This window comes from Canis lupus, chromosome 10 (genome assembly GCF_011100685.1).
Source record: "Canis lupus familiaris isolate Mischka breed German Shepherd chromosome 10, alternate assembly UU_Cfam_GSD_1.0, whole genome shotgun sequence".
Classification (NCBI taxonomy): domain Eukaryota; kingdom Metazoa; phylum Chordata; class Mammalia; order Carnivora; family Canidae; genus Canis; species Canis lupus.
This window is the reverse complement of record NC_049231.1, coordinates 69,850,479-69,874,282: the sequence shown is the minus strand read 5'-3', so window position 1 is coordinate 69,874,282 and position 23,804 is coordinate 69,850,479. Positions and strand designations below refer to the sequence as shown.

General features: G+C 49.2%; 1 protein-coding gene across 1 annotated transcript; it reads right to left on the bottom strand.

Moving 5' to 3' along the window:
• Positions 1-1,600: 1,600 nt before the first annotated feature.
• On the bottom strand, positions 1,601-22,520 carry MXD1 (MAX dimerization protein 1). The gene is made up of 6 exons (XM_038551517.1): positions 22,363-22,520; positions 21,596-21,695; positions 16,666-16,695; positions 4,001-4,115; positions 2,244-2,403; positions 1,601-1,813 (listed from the first exon to the last, which is right to left on the bottom strand). The coding sequence occupies exons 1-6, from the start codon at positions 22,433-22,435 to the stop codon at positions 1,605-1,607; spliced, it is 687 nt and encodes a 228-aa protein (XP_038407445.1). The 5' UTR covers positions 22,436-22,520; the 3' UTR covers positions 1,601-1,604.
• Between the last annotated feature and the right edge of the window lie 1,284 nt (positions 22,521-23,804).

The following is a 23,804-nucleotide window of genomic DNA, read 5'->3' as shown; positions in this document are numbered from 1 at the left end:
AAATAATGGCATCTCTCAGATGCCTTATTTCTAAATCAAACAGATACACAAATTCTGTTCCCTTCCCTCCCCCAATGCAAGCCCACAAGCTTTGCCCAAAGTCTTGAGTTTTCGATGCCATCAGGGCATCCAGCATCTTGGACTTGGGAGGCGCTTGAATGTAGCAATTAAAACGCTTGAGAGGTCCAGCGAATGGCATTCGAAAGGGACCTCAAAGTGCAGGTACATCTTTTCAAACATGTTACAGGCTGAGCTGGCTCTTTGAACACTATCACTCTGCTTAAATCAGGAAGCAGGCTTTAAAAATGCAAAAGGCATACAAGTTGTATTTCAGTGCAAATCTTCAGCTGGTCATTGGAAAAGATTCCAACAATTAAAAAAAAAAAATCCTTTGTGTCACCTGCCCCTCCCCCCACCCAAAGCTGAAATGCAGGAAAAAACAAAAACAAAAACAGAAGTATAGAGGACTTTGGAATCGTTTAAGAATCAGCTACTTCCAATTAAAAAAAAATTAATAGAGAATCATTAAAATGGAGAAACAAAAGTAATCTTGTTTAGACCGCTCTTCACGTCTAGCACGAGCTTCGGCGTGGAGCGGGTTTGAACTCGGAGTGGTGTGGAAGGTGGAGGCGCTGCAGGCGAGGCCGGGGCCCCGGGCCCGAGCGCGGGGTGGGCGGCCGCCGCTTCGGCCGTGGAGCCCTTAGGTCGCGGTGCGTCTGTGCATTTTAGGAATGTTCTCGTCACTTCGTGACACACGCTCTGTTTCGGCGTCACAGGTTTTTTTTTACAAATGGTTCAGATTCAATGAAAAAGATTCGCCAGAGGCTGAAAAACCTCGGCCCCAAAAATATGAATGCAAAAATAGTTGAGGGGAATGAACCAATTTTGTAGATACCTACATACAAAGTTTCTAGAACATCTATAAAAGCACAAAGTCATAAGAATTTGTTTTCCATTACATTAGTTTATATAAAATGAATAAATAGTATTTATAGATTTAATGTGTCTTATGTACATATAACATGTGCTCTGTTTTTTTTTTTTTTAGCTTAAATAAAAATGCTACAAAGTGGGAAACCACTTGAGGGAGAAATCATAACCAAAAGGGAAGATCAGCCTTTTAAACCATCGACCCGGAAGCCTCCACAGGGCAGTTCCTGGGTGCATCCACACGGGGGGGGGCCCTAGTGGCGCTGAGCCGTCCCCTCCTGTTCACCTGCAACAGGGTAGACACGCGGCTTGTCCTTCACTGACGAGGACACTAGCTCAGTTATTGCTGAAAGTCAAATAGGAAAATAGATTAGACTTGGACCAAAAGTCACTTATCTGGGGGTGAAAAAAAGGCATAATCGCTTCGTGTTAAGTGGGAAATGGAGATCTCGTTTATCTCTGAGGTAGGAAAAAAAAATGTTCCAGAGACAAGTAGCAGAACACACTTCGGGGGAAACCGAGTCTGGGGGAGCCGCGGGCGCCGGGGGCGTCGAGCGGGGCGCGGGTGCCCAGGCCCAGGCCCGCGTCCGCCCGCGCCGGGTGTCGCCGCGACCTCGGGGCGCCCAGGAGCCGGTCCACGTGGAGGGGACCCGCGGCAGCCGGCGCCCGCGCCCTCAGAGGCCCCCGCGCGCGTGCGGGGCTGCCGGCCGCCTCCTGCTGGAGCTGGCGTAGCCCTCGTCGCTGCCCGCGCTCCGCAGGCTGCCCCGCTCGTCCGAGTCGCTCACGCCGCTGCTGCTCCAGTCCAGCTCGCCCGCCAGGTAGTCCGCGCCCTCCGCGTCCCCGTCCACGTCCACATCCACGTCCACGTCCACGTCCACCTCCTCTGCGGGGCGACACACATGGGTGGCGGCGGCCCGGCCCGATGCCCCCACGGCGCGCCCCGTCACCCCCGGGCCTCGGGCTGCCCCGCCCTGGGACACGCACACTGGCACGCGCACCTACCGACGTGCATCTGGCACACGGGCACGCACGCGGGCACCTGCACACGGGCACGTGCACACAGCACCCGCACACGGGTACCTGCACACGGGCACGAGCACATTCATACGTGCATCCAGCAGCAAGGCACGCACACAGCACCTGCACACAGGCACGCACACATACGGACGTGCATCTGGCAGCACAGGCACACACGCGGGCACCCGCACACGGGCACCTATACACAGGCCCCTGCACACACGCACACGCACCTGCACACAGGCCCCTGCACACAGGCACGCGCACTCGCACGCACACTCGGGGCGGGCGCTCACCCCTGTCCGAGTCCGAGCGCTCCGACGACACGGTGGAGCCGATGCTGTCCATCCGTATCCTCTCGATGCCCAGCTTCTCCAGCTGCCGCTTCAGGTGCCGCTGCTCCCGCTGGAGCTGGTCTATTTGGTGAATGGCTCTTCGGTCACAATCCTCCAGTTTCTGCAAGTCAGGGGGTGCTTGGTGCCCGGGCACAGCTCCTGCGCGGCCCGGACTCGGCCCCTCCCCCGGCGCCCCACACGCCAGTTGCCCCCAGGAGCCTGTCCCAGGGGACCGGCACGTCGCGGGGCTTGAGGGTGCAGGGCTTCGGGGGGTGCCTGGTGCCCCGTCCCCGGGGGCTGGATCCCAGCGGAAGTGCGGCTGCTGAGCACCTGCGTCCATAGGTGAGCCCCTGAGCTCCACTCAGCCCACACCGCAGGGACCTTCTTACAGCGGGAAGTGTCCCTTCAAGTCCTGATTCCACATCGTCCAAGAAAGGGCTTAAACACGTTTCCCATCTGTTTAACTGTGGTTACGCTGCTCTAAAAACGGGCTTTTTCCCTCCAGAACGCTCACGTGTGGAGGCTGCTGACCATAAGTGAAGGGACACTTGGGCAATAGCGACTCCAGGGTTCTAGAAACACGCTAAACGGTGAGCGTTGGCTACATGCCGACTGTTTCCGACCCTCTGGGGGTGCTGGGGTCTAGGGGGACCGAACAGACCTGGGCCCCTCCCTCTGACAGTGGGGACAACCAGTCACATAAGCCATGGTCTGAGGTCAGCTGTGATAAGTGCTAAGAGAGAAAGATCCAATAATGGGCCCGTCCGTGGCAGGAAGGCCGTAGGCAGGGCAGGAAGGTTTCCCCGAGCTAGTGATACCTGTGTTGAGATCTGAAGGATGACAAGAAGTCAGCTAGGTGAGGGAGGGAGGGGAAAGCATACCAAACCAAGGGAACAGCACGTACAGAGGCCCTGTGGTAAGAGCGTGACAAGTGCAAGGGGCGGACAGGGCACGAGATGCTGCTGTACCGCAGGCGACGGCAGGTCACGCGGCCTGGGGCAGGCCTGTGACAGACTATCCCAGCCCACTGAAGAATTCTAAGCAGTGACATGTTGATTTGAGCTTTGAAAGATTATTCTTGGGGATCATGAGGCTTATCTTAAGGCTCAGAGGCGGCCGGAGGACCACAGGGAGGCCTCTGAGGAGTTCCCTGCAGTGCTCGATGGTGGGGCCAATGGAAGTTAGCCTGGGAAACATCTGGGGCCTGGAGAGGACTAGGCACGCATGGCTGCGGAGCAAGAAGAGCTAGCAGGGATGAGCCCAGGTTCTGGCTCCAGCAAACGGACAACTGCAGGGTCATTTAACTTCTGATACGCAGGGGTGAGAAAGGCCCGGTGGGGTTCCGGACGTGCTGGGCGTGGGACACCCCAGGTGCATCGAGAGGCAGGCTGGAGGGCTCTCCAGAGGAGAGGACGGTCACGGAGGTACACAGGTGCTTTCCCTCAGAAACAGACACACCGGGGGACCCCTGGGTGGCTCAGCGGTTCAGCACCTGCCTTTGGCCCAGGGCGTGATCCTGGGGTCCTGGGGTCCCGGGATCGAGTCCCGTGTTGGGCTCCCTGCATGGAGCCTGCTTCTCCCTCCTCCTGTGTCTCGCCTCTCTCTCCAACCACCCCCCTATCATGAATATATAAATTAAAAAAAAAAAAAAAAAGAACAAACAGACACCCCCTCACTGGATGGGGAACGCTAAAAAGGAATCCCAAGGATACACTCACCTTTATGTGCAATTTGGCTTTTGTCAATAAACTCAGTGTAGTGTGTCGGTTCGATTCGGGCCCAAGCGGCACGAGCCCTTTCAGCTTCTCCAGGCACAAGCGAAGATGGGCCCGCCTACAAAAACAAGGTCACAGTGGCACTGAGGATTTCACGGCAGGCTGGAAGGCACCTGAAAGAACAAGTTCTAAAAGAGCAGGAAGTTACCCAGGCAAATGCCACCAATGACCTCTGGTCAAACGAGCATCTTTGGAAATTGGACAACTGTGGTGGAAGCCGCAGAGAAGCCCAAACCGGGGTTTTCGCAAGTCTCTATAATACAGGTGTTTGGGCAGGACTAAGACCTACTATTAGTCATATTTATCCGGTTAGCTCCAGGTTTCTGGGTTACGGCGTAACCTGACAACACCCTTTCAACCCATACTTCCTCTTTCCCATTTATGGACCAGTAGGTCTACGGCACGGCCGTGTAGACTACTGCCACATGCGAGCGACCTGTGCGGGGATTCGTCACGGCTTGCCTCCTAATAGCAAAGATCGAAACCACCCAAGTCACCATCAATGGGGAGCTGCTTAAATAAATTACGTATCCATTCAGTGGAATACTATGCAGCTATGAAAAGACCCGAATGTGCTCTATTTACTCCTAGGAAGGAAGTCTCCGATACATTGTGAAATGAGGGAAAGCAAGATATCAAACCCTGCCAGCCCTGGGCAAAACAGAGGCAAAATGGTTCTGTCTTCTTATATGGACATAAAGTCTCGAAAGAAAGTTGGGCCTGCCACTTAGTCCTTGCTGAGTTATCCCAGCCCCCTCCCCCTTAATAAACGTCTGCGGAGTGGCTTACGTCGCCTATTCAACGAGGCCGTGGCCCCTGGAGGACACGGGCCATCTCTACTCCACCTCCTCACCGCGCTCGGCCCACACGACCACCGGAGCAGGGTGCCCCGGAGCCTGGGGGCTACCCTCCGGCTGAACCGGGGGACGACCCTAAAGCTTAATTTGCCTGCCCCTCGCCCCCACTTCAAATTGTTGACCGTATTAGCAAAAGTTGGGACCAAAACAAGAACACGGCTTCAGAAAGCTGGAGGTCGGAGGCGCGGTAACGACCGGGAAGCCCGCTCACACCCTGCGCGGCGAGACTTCAGAACGTTCCCCTCGAGGCAGATCCAGCCAGCGGTGCGTCGCGTCCTTCCCAGCCTCCTTCCGGGCCCAGCTCTCGGAGGAGCTCCCCCAGCTCTCCCAGGACCCTCTAGGCCTTGACAGACTTGAAGAGTACAGCATCCACTCTCGAGCCAGGCAGATCCTAGGGCACAAAAGCGCCCTGCTCTCCGGTAGGTCTTCCGCTTGCCTCAAAGCCCCGTCCCTGCGGAACGGCCACAGGCAAAGACTCCCATGGGAGGTCTGCTCCTGCCACCACTACAGGAGGGCGAAAGAAAAGCAGAGCCCGTGTGTAAAATGTACCTGTTCACCTTCAATCCTAGTGTTCAAGAAGAGCCACGGGCACAGACCATACTAGAAACACTGAGAAAGCATAGTCACTTATACAGTTATCCAAACTATTTCTCCCAAAGTGTACAAATTGTCAAGTTAGGAAAAAAGTCTAAAAATTAGATGTAGACACTTTCCAGCTTACTTGTTATCTGCAAACACCGCATGATTCAGAACAGTGCCTGCCCTATTAGTCATTTTACGACGTGGGGTTATCTACAAAAATGAGTATGTAAATTTTTTAGGAAGTTTGTCTGCTGATAAAAACATAATAAAGTCATCTTTCCATGCATCGTCATTTCTAGTTATATAGGGAATCTAGCCCAGAAAGTAGAATTCTCACTACCCAAATGTAGGTTTTCCAAAGAACGCTTCTGTTGTGAAACTAGAAATACGCCACTTGACTAATTCAGGCGAAGGAGAATACATGTTCACTCAGTACCTTTTGGCCTGGTTCTAGGAAAATAAGACCAGAGCTCTTCCTGGGTTTGTGTCGGGGCCCGAAGCCAACTTTGTCCACCCGCCTTGGCCTCCTGCAGCCCCCACGGCTCCAGCCCCCTGGCCGCCCTGCCCACCTGCCCCCTGGCTGCAGACATCCCCGGCTGGCACCTGGGCCAACCACAAGGGAAGGGTGAGGTCTGCGGAGCAGGCCCAGTCCGTCCTGTTATAGGGACACTCAATTCCTGAACGAGATAAGCAAACAACCCCCGCGTACCGCTCCCCCGGGGCTCCTGGGCCGGGACACAGGCACCCCGGCGTCTGGCCGCGTCCCTGCGCAGCCCTGAGAGCACGTCCTCCTCACTCCTGACTCTTCCCCTGCCCCGGGCTCCGGTCCTCTCCCGGGTCTAGTGTCCCGCGGAACTAGTATAACTCCCCTCCGGAAGCCAGCAGCGTTTTGCCACGTGAACGGAGCAGGAAGCCGCTCGGTACCCCGGTCGGATCCCCACCTTAGACCTCCTCCCGGCCGGTCCCGCCGCCGCCCCCCAGCGGAGGAGGGCTGGGCCGAGTCCTGGCTCCCTCCTGTCCCGCGGCCTCTTCTGCTTGCGCTGATCCAACGGCTTCGTGCCTAGGTCACGAACCTTGATAAACCTTGCGTGCTGACTCTTCAGAAAGAGCGCTTTAATTACTCTGAACGGACGATGTACCTTTGGCCTCTAGGAGCACAAAGAGACAGATCTTTGATCGGAGCTATCACCGGCAATGCTCAGAACCAAGTGTGCCCTATACCTGTGGGTACCTGGATTAGATAAAAACTATAACTTTTCTTCGGTACGGTTTTGAAAAGGATCTCAAATTTTATTATTATTATTATTTTTAGTTCCTTTAGTAGTTTGAATCTGTGAATCACTACACAACCAAATGTTACTGTAGCGTGTAAGAGTAAAGGCTTGGGATCCCGGCTCTGCCACTCACTTCCTGTGTGACCTTCAGCCAGTAACTTAACTCCAGGTGGCAACAGCCTCCCCAGCAGTAGACAGGAACACCGTGCCCAGAGGCCAGTATGTTATCTGGGACAAGGTACAGAAGCCCCCGGCCAGGGTCTGACATGAGTGCTCTCCATATGGCGACAGTTATTCATTCAATCCTAGCTTCTTCTGCAGACCGGGATCAAACAGGTATGTACGGCACTGTAATATTCCTTTGAAAAATCAATAGGAAACTCAAAGCGTCTCACAAGGCAGATGGAAGCTATCTGGTAAAAATCCAATTCTTCCTTAAAGAAAAGTTATCTTTTTGTCATTAAGGAAATTTAATGGAAAATGTAACCGATTTTCTATGACAATACAGATCTTACTTTATGCTAAAGATACTTTTTTTTTTTTCATTTAAAAAAAATCAGCAAGGACAGTGAAGGAAACCATCAACAAATATAAAAGGCAGCCTACCGAATGCGAGAAGACATCTGCGAATGCCATACCCAGTGAAGGGTTAGTATCCAAAATATATAAAGAGCAGATACAACTCAACACCCAAAAAACAAATAATCCAATTAAAACTGGGCAGAAGACATGAACAGAGATTCCTCTAAAGAAGACATACAGCCGACGGACACTAGAAAAGGTGCTCAGCATCACTCATCACCAGGGAAATGCAGATCAAAACGACAAGGAGATACCACCCCACACCTGTCAGAATGGCGAAAATCGGAAACACACACCAGTAGGGGCAGGGATGTGGAGAAAAAGGAACCCCGTTACACTGTGGGGGGAACGCAAGCTGGTACAGCCACTGTGGGAAACTGTGGAGGGTCCTCAAAGTTAAAGATAGGACTACCCCACGGCCCAGCAACCGCACTCCTGGGTATTTCCATCAAAAATACAAAAACACTAAGTCCAGGGGTGCATGCCCCCCCTGTGTTTCTCGGCAGTATTTGCAACAGGCAGAGCACGGGAGCAGCGCGGGTGTCCGTGGAGAGACGAGCGGATAGAGAAGATGCACACAGCGCAGTACTCCCCAGCCGCGGCCGACAAGGAAGTCCTGCCATTGGCAGCGGCGCGGACGGAGCTAGGGGCCAGGATGCCGACTGCAGTCAGAGAGCGACAGCGCAGGAGCTCGTTCACGGGCGGAATTTAAGAAACAAATGAGCAAAGGGAAAAAGGCAAACCAAGACTCGGTCACTTACTTCTAGAGAACAAACCTGTGGTTACCAGAGGGGAGGGGGGACTAGGCGATGGGGACGAAGGAGGGCACCTGTGCCCAACACGGTGCTGTACACCCGAAATCTTACACTGTATGCTGACTATCCTGGAATTTAAAAAAGTTTTAGATTAGCGAGGATCTTATCAATCCTTATAAAATGTGTGCGAAAGAAAGGCCTCCTTCTTGGCCAACATCCTGTCGAGTCTCGGGGAAGGGAGCCTGAGGCTGGGCGGAAAGCACCGAAGGGCACCGGGTCCCCCGCTACGGCGGCTCCGCGGCAGCCCGAGGACAGTAGGGGCAGATGTTGGCCTGCGGGACCCAAGCGCGTCCCCGGATGTGCCGTCTGTGCCCAAAGAACCTAAACGCTCCCTCCTACGACACAGAGGAAAGGGCAGCATGTGGAGGATCAACTAAAAACAGGTTAGGAGGGATTTGTAGGAAGGAAAGTCTAAAACTTTGCTGAGAGACCTAAGAAAATCTGAGTAAATGTTTGATAAAAGTAGCGCATCCAAAAGTAGTAGATTCGAAACCTGAAAGCAACTGCCAAGGTTACCCAAGTTGGTCTACAAATTTAACATAATTCCAAGAAAAAAATCCCAAGGGCTCTTACTAACTCTAGGAAATTAGTGTAAACTCCATCTTGGGGGCCCCCCAGGCGGCTCAGTGGTTGAGCATCTGCCTTGGGCCCAGGGCGTGACCCGGGGGTCCCGGGATCGAGTCCCGCGTCGGGCTCCCCGCAGGGACCTGCTTCTCCCTCCGCCGGGGTCTCTGCCTCTCGGGGTCTCTCATGAACAAGTGAAATCTTAAATAAACTCCATCTTGAAGAGTAAATGTGTGAGGGATCGCCAGATTTTTGAAAAAGGAAAGTGAGGAAGAATGTGCTATACCAGACACGAAACTGCATTATAAAGCCTTGATAATTAAAAAAACAATATCAAGTGAACGGATTTTTTAAATTCCCAGCAACAGACTGGAGAATGGGTATGAGTTTACCCGAGGGAACACTGCAAATCCTTGGGCAAAGAGCGGGTTACTCAGAGAGTAGAGGAGCGCGGAGACGAACGTCAAAATAAATCCCAAGAATATTGAAGATTTAAGGGTTCGATCCCACTCAGTTCCGTCGTTGGTTTGAGCCCGTCAGCCACGAACAGGGAGAGCCGGGCACCGGCTGAGGGGCACCTGCGCCCGCCGCCCTCCAGGCCCCCGAGCCGAGCCGAGCCCCGGGTCTCTCCGCGCCTCTCTCCCGCCAGCACGTCCGCAAACTGGGGCACGGACTGGGAAGGACGGAGGCCGCAGGGGGCTGCCGGCTGCGGACCGCGCCTCTGAATCTGCAGGTGAGCCCAAGCTCTTCCTGACCTGGAGGCGGTCCCGGGGTCCGGGGCGGGGCGCTATCAGGTCGGGCCCACGCGTGTCTGTCGTGAGGGAGGCGAGGGAGGCGCCGCCACCAAGGAGGATCGTTAGCTTTTTGATTGAAGCAAAGGAAGGGCTGGAAGGTCGGAGCGGAGCATCCGGGGTGGCGGCCCCGGGGGGTAGAGAAGGGGGGTTCACGGATGGAAACGTGGAAACACACACGTGGCGCGTCCATTCGTTCACTGCACCGGCCTCTCTAAGGACTGCCGGGCACGGCCGCGATCCTAGGGGCCAGGATGCGATGTCGGCTAGATCCAGTCCCCGCCTTGGAGCTTCTTGAAACTTAGTTGGAGATGGAACATACACAGAATTCCTGATTTGAGCTACCTTTAGACTATGACCAATGGCCGCTCTCACCGAAAGTTTACAACAACACGCCTCCCCCCAAAAAACCTATTTCTCCTTTCCCCTCACCCGTATCTTGCTTGACTGAAGAGGATGTCAAGCTTCCATAGACCGCCGGAACCTGTTTTTTCCCCTTTCCCAATGGATCACACTTCGCTTGTTCACACACTGCAGACTTCCTATATACCCAGGCGTTCTTTCATCACCAACTAATGGGAAAGACCAAGATTTTTATTTTGTGTTACCCCACTGGGGCCTAGAAACAAGAAAGCATCCGCAGATGCTGACTTGAGGGTAGAATCTGGGATCTCAGGCGATGCATGCGCTTCTCTTTGAGGAAAGTCCTACCTAACGAACGTGATACACGGCAGGCCCCTCACCGAGCACCACTTTTCATTAAAATTGGGCTTCAGGTTCTTCACCGAAGAAGCAGCAAACAATAAACAAGAGCGTACTTTAAAGTTTAGTCATCTTATTTCCTCACTTTGAGCACAGATGTAGCCAATTAAATAGCTCTGAATTCTATAGGCTAACTGGAGGTCTGATAAAAATTTCCGATATGGCTACGCACGAGCCACATAGTGAGAAAAATAAGTTTAGTCTAGAGTAAGAAAATCATCTTAAGGGATCAAAAATCACTCCCTAAAAGTGGTCACAGGTCACAAGAGAGACTAACTTTTTCCAGATTTGGGGTTGAGAACAGAGCCTTACTGGGTTAAGCAAGAAGTCCAGGTGAAGACTGCAAGTCATGCTTTGAGGGGAAAAAAGTACTCTGCTCTTTTCCCTAAAATGATCCCTTTATAAACAATTGCCAGATGAATCATGATTACCAACTTAACTGGAATCTTAGAAGGCTTTGGAGATTTTTGATAATCGTGATAGTAATCTTTATAAAAAAAAATACAGTGGTAGTTATATAGGCTAGCTGTAGGGGAACACATCAGTGAACAATTCATAAAGAGCAATTCATGGTAACTACTACATTTTGAAGTTATAACTTCTGTACTAAAACTATGAAATACATAAGTATATTAACATTTCCATCCTGGAGCCCAATTTTAAGAATGTTCACGATGCGTGTCATGGTTAGTCCTTGCTAGCTTTCTCAGCCTGTGACTATTAAGGTCTATGACAAAGTCAGGCGGTGCCCTCAGTGCTCCAGTAGGGACTGGAAATTAGTTGAATAACCAGCCTATGTCTCTTCTCCAAGTTCTTCCGAGGGCAGATGCCATCTATCCAAGAGATACAGTCCAAGATAGATTCCGGTGGCACAAATCTGGGTGTTCCTCCACACGTCAACGTAGGCCGGATTTGCACACTGATAACTACATCCCTTCTTTGTAATAACCAGGCCACGCCCTCGGCCCCATGTGGCAACAAGGAATGTGGATTTGTTACAACACCTTAGGGTGAAATCTGAATGTGGTCAAGAAAGTTCAGAAACAGAGTGGTGCAATGCCTACCGCAACTTGGGACCAACGCAAAAGTTACACCCCTACCCTCTTCCGATATAAGGAGCTTGGCCATTTGAGAAGCCAAAATAACTACAGGGGCCTGCAATCAATTAGAGTGTCGTGCCAGAAGAGACCTGATTGCAGGAGTTTCTCAGACCGGACCAGATGCCACTGAAATACTGTGAGACCAAATGAAAATAATAGCTTTAGATCAGGCTGCTGAGTCCTCCCCACAGAGTGCGCGCACACACACACACACACACAAACCTTTTGTCATGGGGTCAGAAGACTCTAGCAGAGGTAATCTCTCTAGACCAGCTGCCTAATTCCAGCAAGGCCTGCATTTGTACCATTCCAGAAAAACGAGTGTCTATTATTAAAGAAGATGCCAGAGCCTTCTTTTGAAAAAAAAAAAAAAAAAAAGATAAAGAAAAAAAAAAAAAAGTCCATTCTAGCACCTGACTCCCGGCCCCACTGGCTGCAGCTTATATGCATTCACTCAGTCTCCATTTGCTGAAGTGCTACTGAAAGGCATTCAGACCAGAAGAATTACCAGCTAAGAGAAGGAAAACAGTAGAATTTTCACCAACAAAGCCATATAACATCAGCAGCAAGATTAAAAAAATTTCCTATATTCCAACAAGAATTAATTAGTGATTACAATGGGAATATAATAGAGACTTTAAAAATATATAGAATGCAGGAATACCTTTTATAAGAAATATGCAATATCTATGGGGAAACACTATAAAACCTTAGAGACAGAAAAAAGATCTGAATAAATGAAGACACATACCAAATCCTGGATGGAAAGAGCTAATACATGAATGTGAACTTTTAAAGGTTAATTTATATTGAAATTATTAAATTTTGACTTTGAAAATCCCAAAAGGATTTGAGGGTCGGAGAGATGGACTGACTATACAGTTTATAGGGAAAAACAAACTAGTGAAAATAGCTAACAACATGGTAAAATTAAAAAAGGAGGAGGGAGGAGGAGGGATTTGCTTTGCCAGATCTTGAAGTGCATGATAAAACCTCAATGACTGAAGCAATGCTCACTGGCAGAGGACAGCAGAGCAGATGATCACTGGAACCGAAGAAGCAGTCTAGAAACAGACTTCGCCATGAACTGAGAATTTAATATACGACAGAGGCAGCAAGTTCAAACAGTGAGAGAAAACGGATTCTGTAGAGGAAATGATAAACTGGACAATAACGTGATACTCAAAGGGGCAATCTCCTTCACATGATATAATCTTTTCAAAATAAGGAAAAAGAAACGCCTGAGTAGAAAATAGGCAATACCAACACACGAAGATATGAAAATTATTCATGCTGGTAATGTAACAAATGCAAATTAAAACAAGTTGGTTGTCTGTTTTTTTTTTTTTTACATATCAAACTCATAAAGGTCTTAAATTAGAATATCACGTTGTGAAGGTATAAGGAAAATACAGCCTATAACCTGCCCAGTGGGGAGTCCAGCAGTCAACATCGAAAACCATAACAATGCGTACATCATTATTTCCACAACTATAAATTTGCCCTAAGGATATAATTATGGCGTTGGACAGAGATTTATCTACAAGGTAGTTTAAGGAAGTATTGTTTATATTAGCAAAATACTGCGAAGAACCTAAAACAGGGGATTGGTTATAGGACTTATGGCCCCTCCATATGAGGTAATGCTGGGCATTCACTAAAAGTAATGTTACAAAAGGAGACTTAAGGACACTAGAAAATATTCATAATGTAGATGAAAAGACCACAAATTATTTACTATGATCCCAGGTTGATTTCAGAAAAGCATGCACAGAAGTCTAGATGGATACAGAACTTGGCAGGAATGGTGGCAGCTGTTACTGCTGCAAGATCTATTACAGGTGATTTATATATATATATATATATATTTTTTTTTTTTTTTGTATTTTTTTGAAACTTCTCAATTTTCTACACCAAACCATGTTTTTTCCAAAAACAACCGTTGGGATCAAAAGTTCCACTGCTTTCCCCTGGCAGCTAGAATCACAGACGACTTAATTTTTTTTTTTTTTTTAAGAAAGACTTTCTGTAGTTCTCAGATTTTTCTGTAAGATTAGTTTTAAAAAGAAAAAAAGCAAAACACCACCACACACTCGAAGGGTTTCCTTAGGTGGCTAGACCCACAAAATGACAGTTCAGAGAAGCACAGGCCTAGTGACAGACACTCCGATCTCCAGCGACATTAAGCTGAACCCTCTGCCCCAGGGGTCTGGGCTCCTCGGGGCTCTGTAGTCCCAGCACCTAGTAACGGCACCTTCATGCTCCGCGGATGCTCATCTAGCGAATGGGAAACACCCCACCTCCACCACCTAGAAGGCTAGTTTCTTCCGACCAACACCAAGGTTATCAAGGTGGTGTTGAGCACCACATCCTCGTAGTGAGCCCTGATGAACACCAATTACTCAAAAGCTCTAAAATGCCACAGAAAAGGTTTCTGTTTAAAAATCCAACCCAATTATAATCAACTCTGCAATATCATGGAGGAAAATAAATTCCCATTGTTAGAAGTTCTTTTCCTGAGTTGGGTTTTTTTTTTTTTTTTTTTGAGAGCCATGTTAATCTTTTTATGTGAGGTTTTAAGGTAAAAAAATGGCTAAAGTGTATATGCACTTAGCCAAGCGGGATTCTTTGATAGGAATCGATTGAAACCAGGGCAGCTGTTCCGTGGACTTTAAAACTCGAAGCTTCTTAAGCACCTACACTCAGAAGGGGAGAAGAGCCCGACAACTTTAAGTTCCTCCTCTGGGCTGCAGCAACCAATGTTTGGTTAAATTAAGAAATTTGAGTCTTTACTTCCTTCTTTTCTGTTCACATGCTCTGGACTAGAGAAAGAATTATCAAGGCTTTAAAAGACCAAATTCCAAAAAAGAAAGGACAATAAGGAAACTAGATAAGTTAACTCTTCGGCAAGCACACATTGACCGGCGACGCGGAAGCAGTCGGAATTAAAAGTGGCTTGCCCGGTGAGGACCTCAAATCCAGTTTTCTAGATTCTTTGCCTCCAGAGCCTCTTGTGCCTCCCCCCATCTGAGCACATCGTGTGTTCACTGAAACTCTGCGTCTTTCTCATTAGACAAACTACATTTCTCTAGGATGGGGAGCATGCTGGCTTAAGCCTCCAGTGTGAACTCATTTAATACCTGGTGTTGAGCACAAGTTCTTGAGGCAAGGTAGGCAAAACATAAACAACCCTGAACTGCGAAAATACAAAGGCAAAATTGACATTGTGTGCCATTCTTGCAGAGGTGCAAGGCACAAAGTTGTAGTAAGCCTAAGAGCCCTTACCTGAAGGGGTAAACTTTTAATAGCGACAAAAATAAGTGCCTAATGGAAATATAAAAAGTAAACAAATTGGGCAGCCCGGGTGGCTCAGCGGTTTAGCGCCGCCTCCGGCCCAGGGCGTGATCCTGGAGACCCGGGATCGAGTCCCACGTCGGCTCCTTGCATGGAGCCTGCTTCTCCCTCTGCCTGTGTCTCTGTCTCTCATGAATAAATGAATAAAATCTTTTTTTTTTAAAGTAAACAAACAAATGCCTAAGTAAAGGTGGGGGTGGGGTGGGGAAGAACTAGAGACTTTTCAGCAGAAAGAGTCCCATTTACCCAGTTCACCCCAAAGGCAGAAAGTTGAGTTGAGAAAGAGAAGCCACATCGGACTACCTCTCCACCTTGAAAGATCCTTTTGAGCTCCCAGTCCATGACGTGTCCATCCCCAAAGCATAAGGGAAGCTCGGACTTAAAACAGTCACCATCAGAAAAATGAAAAGGGAAGAAGAGGGATGGGGAGCAGCACACGCGTACACACAAAATTCCTTAGTGCGAAACGCTAGACGTTCACCCTGTTCCAAGATTCTCCTTCCTAGGAAGTCTGGCCTTCCACTGACGGAGCAGGTCGTTCAGACCCTGACTTTCGGAGTCGGGCTCCCTCTTCGAGGAAGGTTTGCGTGAAATAACCACGTGTGTTTACAGAGCCACCCTTACGCGTCATCTGGTTCATGCAGAGCACGCGAGAGCTCCTCCATCCGAATGGGTGGCCTGCGCTTCAAACTGATGGGCGCTCGGAGACCAGACGGAGGCCTGTTCAGTGGTTCTCAGCACTGGCAGCACACGAGAATCACCCGGGGAGCTTTTGAAAAAAATACTAGAGCAGAGTCTCAACCCAGACCAATTAAATCAGAATGGCTAGGTGTGAGGTCTGGGCCTTGGTTTCTTTTTTTCTTTCCTTTTCCTTCCTTTTCTTTTCCTTTCTTTCTTTCATTTTATTTTATTTAGTTTTTCTTTCTTTCTTTCATTTTAAAGCTCCACAAAGAATCACTATTAATTTTTCCCCCCAGCATGGTAAAAGTGGTTATGTTTTTTTTAAAAAAAGTCTTTATTAGAGATAAAAGATTTGCCTTCAAACGGTCCATTGGGAGTGGTAGTTATGATTATACAAGATTGACGAAATGTCGATAATTGCTGAAGCTGGGTAACGGACACGCGGGACTCGACTACATTGTTCATTCTCATATTTGAAGATTTCTAGAAGTTCTTTTATAAAATTTGTTCCTTCTCCCCCAAGTATAAAAATGTGTGTAATGTATTTCATACAAAAATATTTCTTAGAAACATTAAAATAAAAACTCAGCAAGTGACTCTAACGTACAACCGGAGCCGAGAACCACAAGGCTACATCATTGAAGGGGACAAGCCACATTTGGAAAATGAAGATTTAAACAAACAGCAAGAGGCAATCCAGGTGAGAGAGATCAACTCGGGCTCAGCCAGATGGATCCCAAGGAGGGTGGCAGGCTTCCTCTGGTGAATCACCATCTCCAATTTGTGCTATGCATATATTTGCCTGAATTTTGAGAATCTTTATTCACAAGTAAACTGTAAATATACACACACATATGTGTATTTATATATATCTGGGTGTGTACATGATTTAAGACGGAACTACCAATTATATTCAGTAGCATGTAATTTTTTTTTTTTTTTAAAGACACTATTTGTGGAAACACTGCTCATGACCTAAAATGCTTTGGCCTGTGAAACGGTCACCCAGAAAGGCACTTCTGAGGAGGAGCAGGTCCCAGGAGCGAGGAGAGGGGGTGGCCTCTGGAGCCTGCAAGCCCTGCATCTACTTAAGTGGTTTAGGGGCGCGCTGCCTACATGACTTGAGGAAACCCTTACATCAGGGGCTACTTGTGGGAAGAGCCAAGAAAAAAAAAAAATCCAAGTCTCTGAGATCAGAGGATACATCAAAACGACCCTCATCCCACCCTCAAAATCCCCAACTCACCTATTCTTCTCCATTTCATTGTGAGTTGATCTGAAAGAAGGAAAATAAGAAAAGAGTAAGATTCTTCTGGTCTTAAAGGACTATTTCAGCACCAATACAATTATTTTGACCTCTTTCTCTCCAAAGTTGGTAAAGAGAAAACAGAAAAAAGGAGGAAAACTCGGCGGGCTCTGCTAAAGAAATGAGCCCCTCTGAGGAGTTAGATAAACGTAAATATCTAAGATAGAGTTCAAGGAGAAGTGACAAACTTAAGAGGCACGCGATCCCTGGTGGAAATGTAATCCATTTTAAGAAAGGAAATAAAAGGGGTCTATTTATACAAAGAGAAAAACAGCTGCGCAATGTGATGTGAATTCGGGTTAGAGAACACCAGAGCCTCCTCCGGGCTGGGGGCAGAGCAGCGGAGGTGCCAGGCCTCCAGTTTTTTCTACGTGTAGTGTATACGCCAAAATTTTATGCTAAGTTATTTAACAACAGGATACGATTTTAAGTGGGTAAAAATAATCCCTCTTCCCTCAATCTTTCTACTCTGTGATGCCATTATTTGATCACGTACAAGCTCCTGAAAAACGCTGCTGGTGAACAGCTACCAAATGATTTCAAGAAGGGGCCTCTAAAACTCCGCTGCACGTAAAGAGGATCACACCGGTCAAGGCCACAGGTGGGTGCAGTGTGAAGTCTAGCCTCGCACTGACTGGCACTGGAGAAGAAACACAGCTCTTTACCTTCGCGTCCTCGGTTAACCCTTCTGTAAAATGGGAGTAAAAATGATCGTCCATTATCTACTGAACACACGTAGATCAGTGAGGAAGCAGCTGTAAACGTGATTAGAGAGCCCTGGACGAAAGCTGCGGGAGGCGGGAAGTCCTGTTATTAAGGGGTTTATAGCCGACCTTGAATTATAAGGTCTGGCCTAAGAATTTGTGGACAGGTTTTCACAGAAGTCACAGGAAGCCCGTCAATGTGGCCAATTCAGTGTCCTCCTCACACAACTCCTCCCTAATGATAAATTTGAGGAATCTCCCTCAAGTCTTGACCTTTCTTAATGGACATTCTCTGGAGTCTAACCAGTTTGGGAGAGGACACCCTGGCTCAGATCATGAATTCTATGTGGCCACAGTCAGAACCTTTCTGGACCTATAGAGAAATTCTCATGGAGAAACGGGACCTCTGTGAAGGCTCAGCCACTCGTTCCTATCAGGGGCAACCACCCGCGAGCTCACTCACACCAGAGAAGGGCGGGGGGTGGGGGAGGTAGGCGTGTGGCTTTATAAATGGGAAATTTCCAGTCCAGCAATAAAACTTCTCTTCCACAACATCAATTTGTGGGACGTCAATTTTTGTTAGCCAGGAAAAAAATAAACATTAAAAAAAAAATCAAGAAAATAATGGCAGTATTTGAAGTTTTAGAATATTGGTTTTCTAGATAGAGGACCTCAAAATTGGTTACCTTACAAGCTCTACATTGATTCACTTGGTTTTTCCCTCAGCCTTGTTCAGTTACATTTTTCTGAAGGTTCGCTTCCTGCCGCGGCCAGCAGGATAGCGCAGTGGACAACAGGCCAGCACTGTAAACCTTTGGCTTTAAAGCACGTGGCATTTTAGTTTTACCAGGGAACAACAAGTTCAAAGTCTGACAGGTTTTTTAAATGGATAAAAGTATATGATAGCAGCTGGTCAGGATTTCCCTGCTTAACTGCAGGCCAGGACCCTCCCAGGAACGGGGTGGAGGAGAGACGGGTGGATATTTGAAGAGAATAGAATCTCTGATTGCAGCAAATAGCACACAGGGCACTCTTACCCAAAATTTCTAGATTCCTTAAAGGTATATATATAAGAAAAGTTAAACTTTTAAACAAATCCATAGGAAGGACAACTCTTTCCAAACTTTGAACAGTCTTGGAAACTCCAGATGGTATTTGCTTCCTTAAGAGTATCCGACACATTGTGATCTGTACAAGGGGACGTACATCTACCGGCTAAAGCATTACTGAGGTGCACCTGGGGGACTGAACAGAGTTTGTCGTTAATGAAAGTAAGCCTTTCAAGAACGATCCTGTTCAGAGACTGCCAACTCTGTTAATGGGTAAAGACTTCTATTTTTAATTAAAGCATAAGAATACACAGGTACCTTGTGTCAAAAGTATTTTTTTTCCATGTGGTTACTGGAAGATTTGATGACTCTGGAATGGCTGGTAAAGGTCAAATATCACCATTTAAAAAATATATCCTAACAAGGGGCACCTGGGTGGCTCGGTCGGGTAAGCGTCGGACTCTTGATCTCAGTTTAGGGCTTGATCTCAGGGTCATGAGTTCAAGCCCTGCACCGAGTTCCCTGCTGGGCACGGAGCCTACTTTAAAAAAAAAAAAAAAAAAAAAAGGAATATCTGTATATTCATTCTCACAAAAAGATGACTAAGCCAAACTACAGAGTGTAGGAGAATGGGGAAAGTTGTTGGGTTTAAAAAGACTCTCCTTGTCAGCTCAGCTGAATAACCACTGTTACATTCAAGAGCTAGCTGGCGGGTCCTGAACTTCCTCTTTCACGAGGGCCAAAACCTGCTTTACAATTTAGCAAAATATACCTTTAAAAACTCTGGATTTCAATTCTAAATTATTAGTAACTGATTTAAAAAGTCATTAGGGGGAAAAAAAAAAAGATTCCACTTCCCTGTATTCCAGTAGCTCTCTGGATGATTCTGAAACAATCAATATTCACGATTTCATTTTTGTTTTTGTTTTTTTAAACAAGCAACTAGAGGAATTGGATTAAGATCTGCATTTTTAGTTCCCAAGAGGCTGGGATATGTGGCTAAATTTTATTTTTTTAATTGTCCAAGGAAAAGTAGCCTCCGACTCTACAAGCAAAGAGCACAGCGTTTCAACCTGAATTAAGAATAAACTGTTATCCGGCGGTTATGTAAAGCGGCAGTAATCTCTCCATCGCCCTTACCTCAGTTCAGAACCCTGCCCATATGTGGTCTTGGAGAGGAGTCTAATTCAAATCAAGGGTGGGGGGCAAACTGCGTTCTCTGGGGAGACAGCTCACGGCTCAGGTAAGGGTCATTCCCAACGGGGCATGAAGGAAGTGACCACAGTAAAACAAAACAACCTGCTCTTGCTTCACGTTTGCTTGGTGCCATCTCCAGGCTTAATCACGGCCTCTCGGAGATCCGGCACCACGCAGGTACTACGCTAATTCATTATTAGTCAGGAATATGGGAAACTGTGACAGCCTCTGGTCTGTAACCGTGGAAAGCACACCAAGCCCATTAACAGAAGAGAGCTCTTCCCAAACTCAGAAGTCACAGCTATTTTCTCCGTAATAACGTTGGATATTAAAGAGAATCTGCTTCGTGGCTTGCGATTCTCAGCTATCATTATTTTTCTTTCCTAATCACCTTCGGGGACCAGCCTACTTCTCTCTCTCAACACCCTTTGCTCTTCCTCTCCCCACCACTGAACCTCCCCCAACTTTCCTGCGAAACTTAGGAAAAAATAAAGTGCTGAGGATTAAGCCTTGACGAGTAAGGTGGACAATTCCTCCTAAACCATGAACGGACAGGAATAAAAGCAACAGTTGGGCTACCTTCTCAGGAAAAAATACGCCAACAAGCTTCAAAATTCTTCCAAAAATTAAAAAAAAAAAAAAAAAAAAGACTAACAAGATGCAACACAGCTAAATTGTTTTATAGCACTGCAGGATACAAGTCAGGCCCTAATACCCACACACGGATCTATTCGCTACCACTTTCAGGTAACGCGGAAGATGGGAGGGAAAGAGAAAACTGTGGGGTGGTTAATTACCAGGTTCATCCCTCACGTGCCTTCCTTCCTCGGCAAGAGCCCAGCACATGGGTGCTGCTCACATCCTGTGGTTCTAGCAACACTAAGGACAATGGGATGAATCAAGGACAACAGCAGCAGCAGCAAGAACAAGTGGGTTTAGGTTTAAGTGGGACCTCCTGGCTTTTAGTGGTGTGTGTGACGTCACAGGGGGTGACCAAATACAGTTACTTGCAGGGAGTTATACATGACGGCGGGAGAGGAATAAGGATTGTAAGCCAGTGATGAAAATGTGAGGGGCTTTAATTTACTGGAATGAAAGGTATAAGTAAAGAGACCTAACAGGTTTCCTAGCTAACTTATATTTTAAGGGCAAAGAGGGGGGAAAAAAGGGGGTAGGTTTATTGAGTTCTCATTTATAGAGTACTCATAGGTACTCAGGGCTTTAATGTGATTTCACGGACCCTTAACCACCTGCTTTCCAGTGAGATTCACAGATTTTAAGAACTATAAGCCAAACGTAAAAGGATCGTGGCATATTAATATTTTAATATTAATCCTCCATCACCAAAAGGGAGGTTTCAACCTCAATCATTCCTCTTTGCCATTATAAGTAGATGTAACAGAGGAGATAAACCATTGCATTTAATTTACATGTCGAATATGAAGTCCTACCCCTAAGGCTAAATCAGATACTTTAACGTGTCTGTACAATCTTCACTATGAAAAGTAAAAGAAACGGATAACGTCCAGCCTCTTTGATTATTTAAAAAAAAAAAAAAAAAAAAAAAAAAAGCTTGCCCTGAATCTGCAACTTCTGTAGGCAAAATATTGTCACGGTTACCAATCTCACTGGAAGTTTCCACAGATTTTTGTTGTTGTTGTCGTTGTTCCAAAAGGGAAGAAAAGCAAAAATTAAGTTTAAAAAGTTCATAAAGAAGCGCAAAGCTTTTCCATTTCTCCTTTCTGTCCCCTCAACCCAAACAGAAGGGCTGCTTCCTCCAGTGGCTTAGGACCATGTGCGCCTTCCTGAATCCTGATCGCCACTTAACGCATTTTCCTGGGTCATAATCACCACAGGCCACTTCCATTCTGCAGTTTGTATCGTGATCCGAGAGAGAAAGAGAAAGATTTACGAAATTACCTGCTACTGCTGTTATTCTTCTTGGATTTGTTCCTCCGTTTTAAGGCATCTCTGTCCTTGTTACTGTAGGGTAACATGGAGGCATAACCATGTTCAGCTTCTAGAAAACCGGAGGACCCAGTTAATGAATGAGCCTGGAACCTTCAACACTCCCCCCCCCCCCAGCCCCCTGCACAGGAGCTCCTTGTAGACCTTATTTTTCATCACGAGCATGTGATGAAAAGAAATTTCTGTGTCAAGAAATAAGCGATGCAAGGTGGAATTCTTAGAACAAGGATTTCTTTTTTTTTTTTAAACTCCTCCCTTAAATTGTGTGAGCACCCTCAGTCCGGAGCAGGTGCAAGGAGCGAGCGAGCTGCTCATTGTTGAGGCTCAGCTCGCGGAGCCCGGGCTGCCCGCTGGGGACGTCCCGCAGGTTGGTGCGCCCTGCGCGGGGCGGCATCCCGGGCACCCCGAGCACCCCGGGCACCCCGCGCACCCCGAGCACCCCGGGCACCCCGCGCACCCCCGGCACCCCGAGCACCCCGTGCACCTAGCGCACCCCGTGCACCCCGAGCACCCCGTGCACCCCGAGCACCCCGTGCACCCCGAGCACCCCGGGCACCCCGCGCACCCCCGCCCCCCCGGGCGGAGCGGCCTCCCCTCGCACCGCGCGTGGGGCAGCCGGAGGGTTGGAGGCGCTCGCGGTCGCGCCCTCCGCCCCCCCAGCGGCCGTGCCCCGCAGAGCCCCCGGCCCCGGCCCGGCGCGGACCCCCGGCCCCGTGCACCTCTCTCCCGCCGCTCCAGGTAGTCGGCCGCCTCCAGCAGCATCTGGATGTTCATCCGAACCGCCGCCGCCATTCTGCACCGGGGGCCGCGGCCGCGGGACCAACCCCCACCGCTCGGGCTCGCCGCCGCCGCCGGGCCCCGCGGAGCAGGGCGGGGAGAGCCTGTCGGGCGACCGCGCTCGCCGGGAGGGAGGGGCCCGGGGCGCTGGGCGCCGCCGACACCGTGACAGCAGCCGGGGAAGAGCCGCCGCCGCCACCGCCGCCGAGTGTTTATCTCCGACTCACCATCCCCCCGCCCCCAGGCCCTGCTCTTGACAGGCCCGCTCCGGCCGCGCTCCCCATTGGGCGCCCGGAAGAACGCCCCGCCCCCGGCCTTGCCCGATTGGGGAGACGCGCCGCGGCCCCGCCCCCTGGGGTCCGCTCCTCTCTCTGGTTGGTCACGCTTGACAAGGCCCGGGCTCCGCCCCCTCCTCCCAATTGGCGGCCGGGTTCGCGACTCCGCCTCGTGCTCCTTGCCCGCTGCCCATTGGCCCGACGCCGACGGCCCCGCTCTGCCTTGCCGCCATTGGCCGGAGCGGGGGCAGCGAGCCGCCTTGCCGGCCTCCCATTGGCGGAGCCGCCGAGACCGCCCAGCCCCGGTGACGTCACCTCGCCGGCCCGGCGGACCCGGGAGGCGGTGAGCGGCCGAGCTCCCGAGCTCCCGAGCTCCCCGGGCCGCGCCGGCTGCGGGGCTGCCCCGGGCGCGGCGCTGACTCACCGGCCGCCGCGGACCTGGGCGCCGCCGCGCATCCCCCGCAGCGAGGGCGCCGGCGGCCTGGAGGGGCCGGGCCCCCGCGGGCGCCACGTGGCTCGCGCCCCCGCCCCCGCCCCCGCCCCGGGCGCCCTGCACCTGCGGGATGACCCGCGTCCTATCACGACGTTCTTTGACCTCAGTCTCGTTCAGGGTCTTTCCTTCCCTTTTAATTGTCGATGAAAACGTTTAAGAAAAAAAAAAAAAAAAAAAAAAAAAAGCTTTCTCTGCTCAAGACTATGGATGGGGTTTGTGGGGGGGGGGGGCGGTGCCAATAGAAATATATGGAACTAAAAAAATTAAGGATTTAAGCCCTATCAAGATTTTTGAGAGGAGAGCCGGCTGGAGGCCCAAGTTACCCTGTTAATATACTGACATCTGCATTTTAAAAAGGAAGAATAAATGTCTTGGTCAGCTTGGACAGATTCCATACAGCTTAAAAAAAAAAGTTTACTGTTGCCAATACATGAAAATAAGAGCTTTACTGTTTCACGTGCATTATCACTAGTCCTCCGTGCAACCCCATTAGGTAGGTTAATTATCTACATTTTGCATACAAGGAAACGGACCCAGAGACGCTAAATGACTTTCCTTGTCATCCATTTAGCCAGAGATGGAGACTGAACCCAGATGTGTTTCGCCTGGAACCATA

Bases quoted from the DNA above. Each gene is read 5' to 3' on its own strand.
- MXD1 (XM_038551517.1), bottom strand. From the start codon at position 22,435: ATGGCGGCGGCGGTTCGGATGAACATCCAGATGCTGCTGGAGGCGGCC. The intron at 21,696-22,362 runs GTGCACGGGGCC...CCGGTTTTCTAG, and splicing joins CCTGGAGCGGCGGGAGAGAG to AAGCTGAACATGGTTATGCC. The intron at 2,404-4,000 runs GTGAGTGTATCC...CCTGACTTGCAG, and splicing joins AAGCCAAATTGCACATAAAG to AAACTGGAGGATTGTGACCG.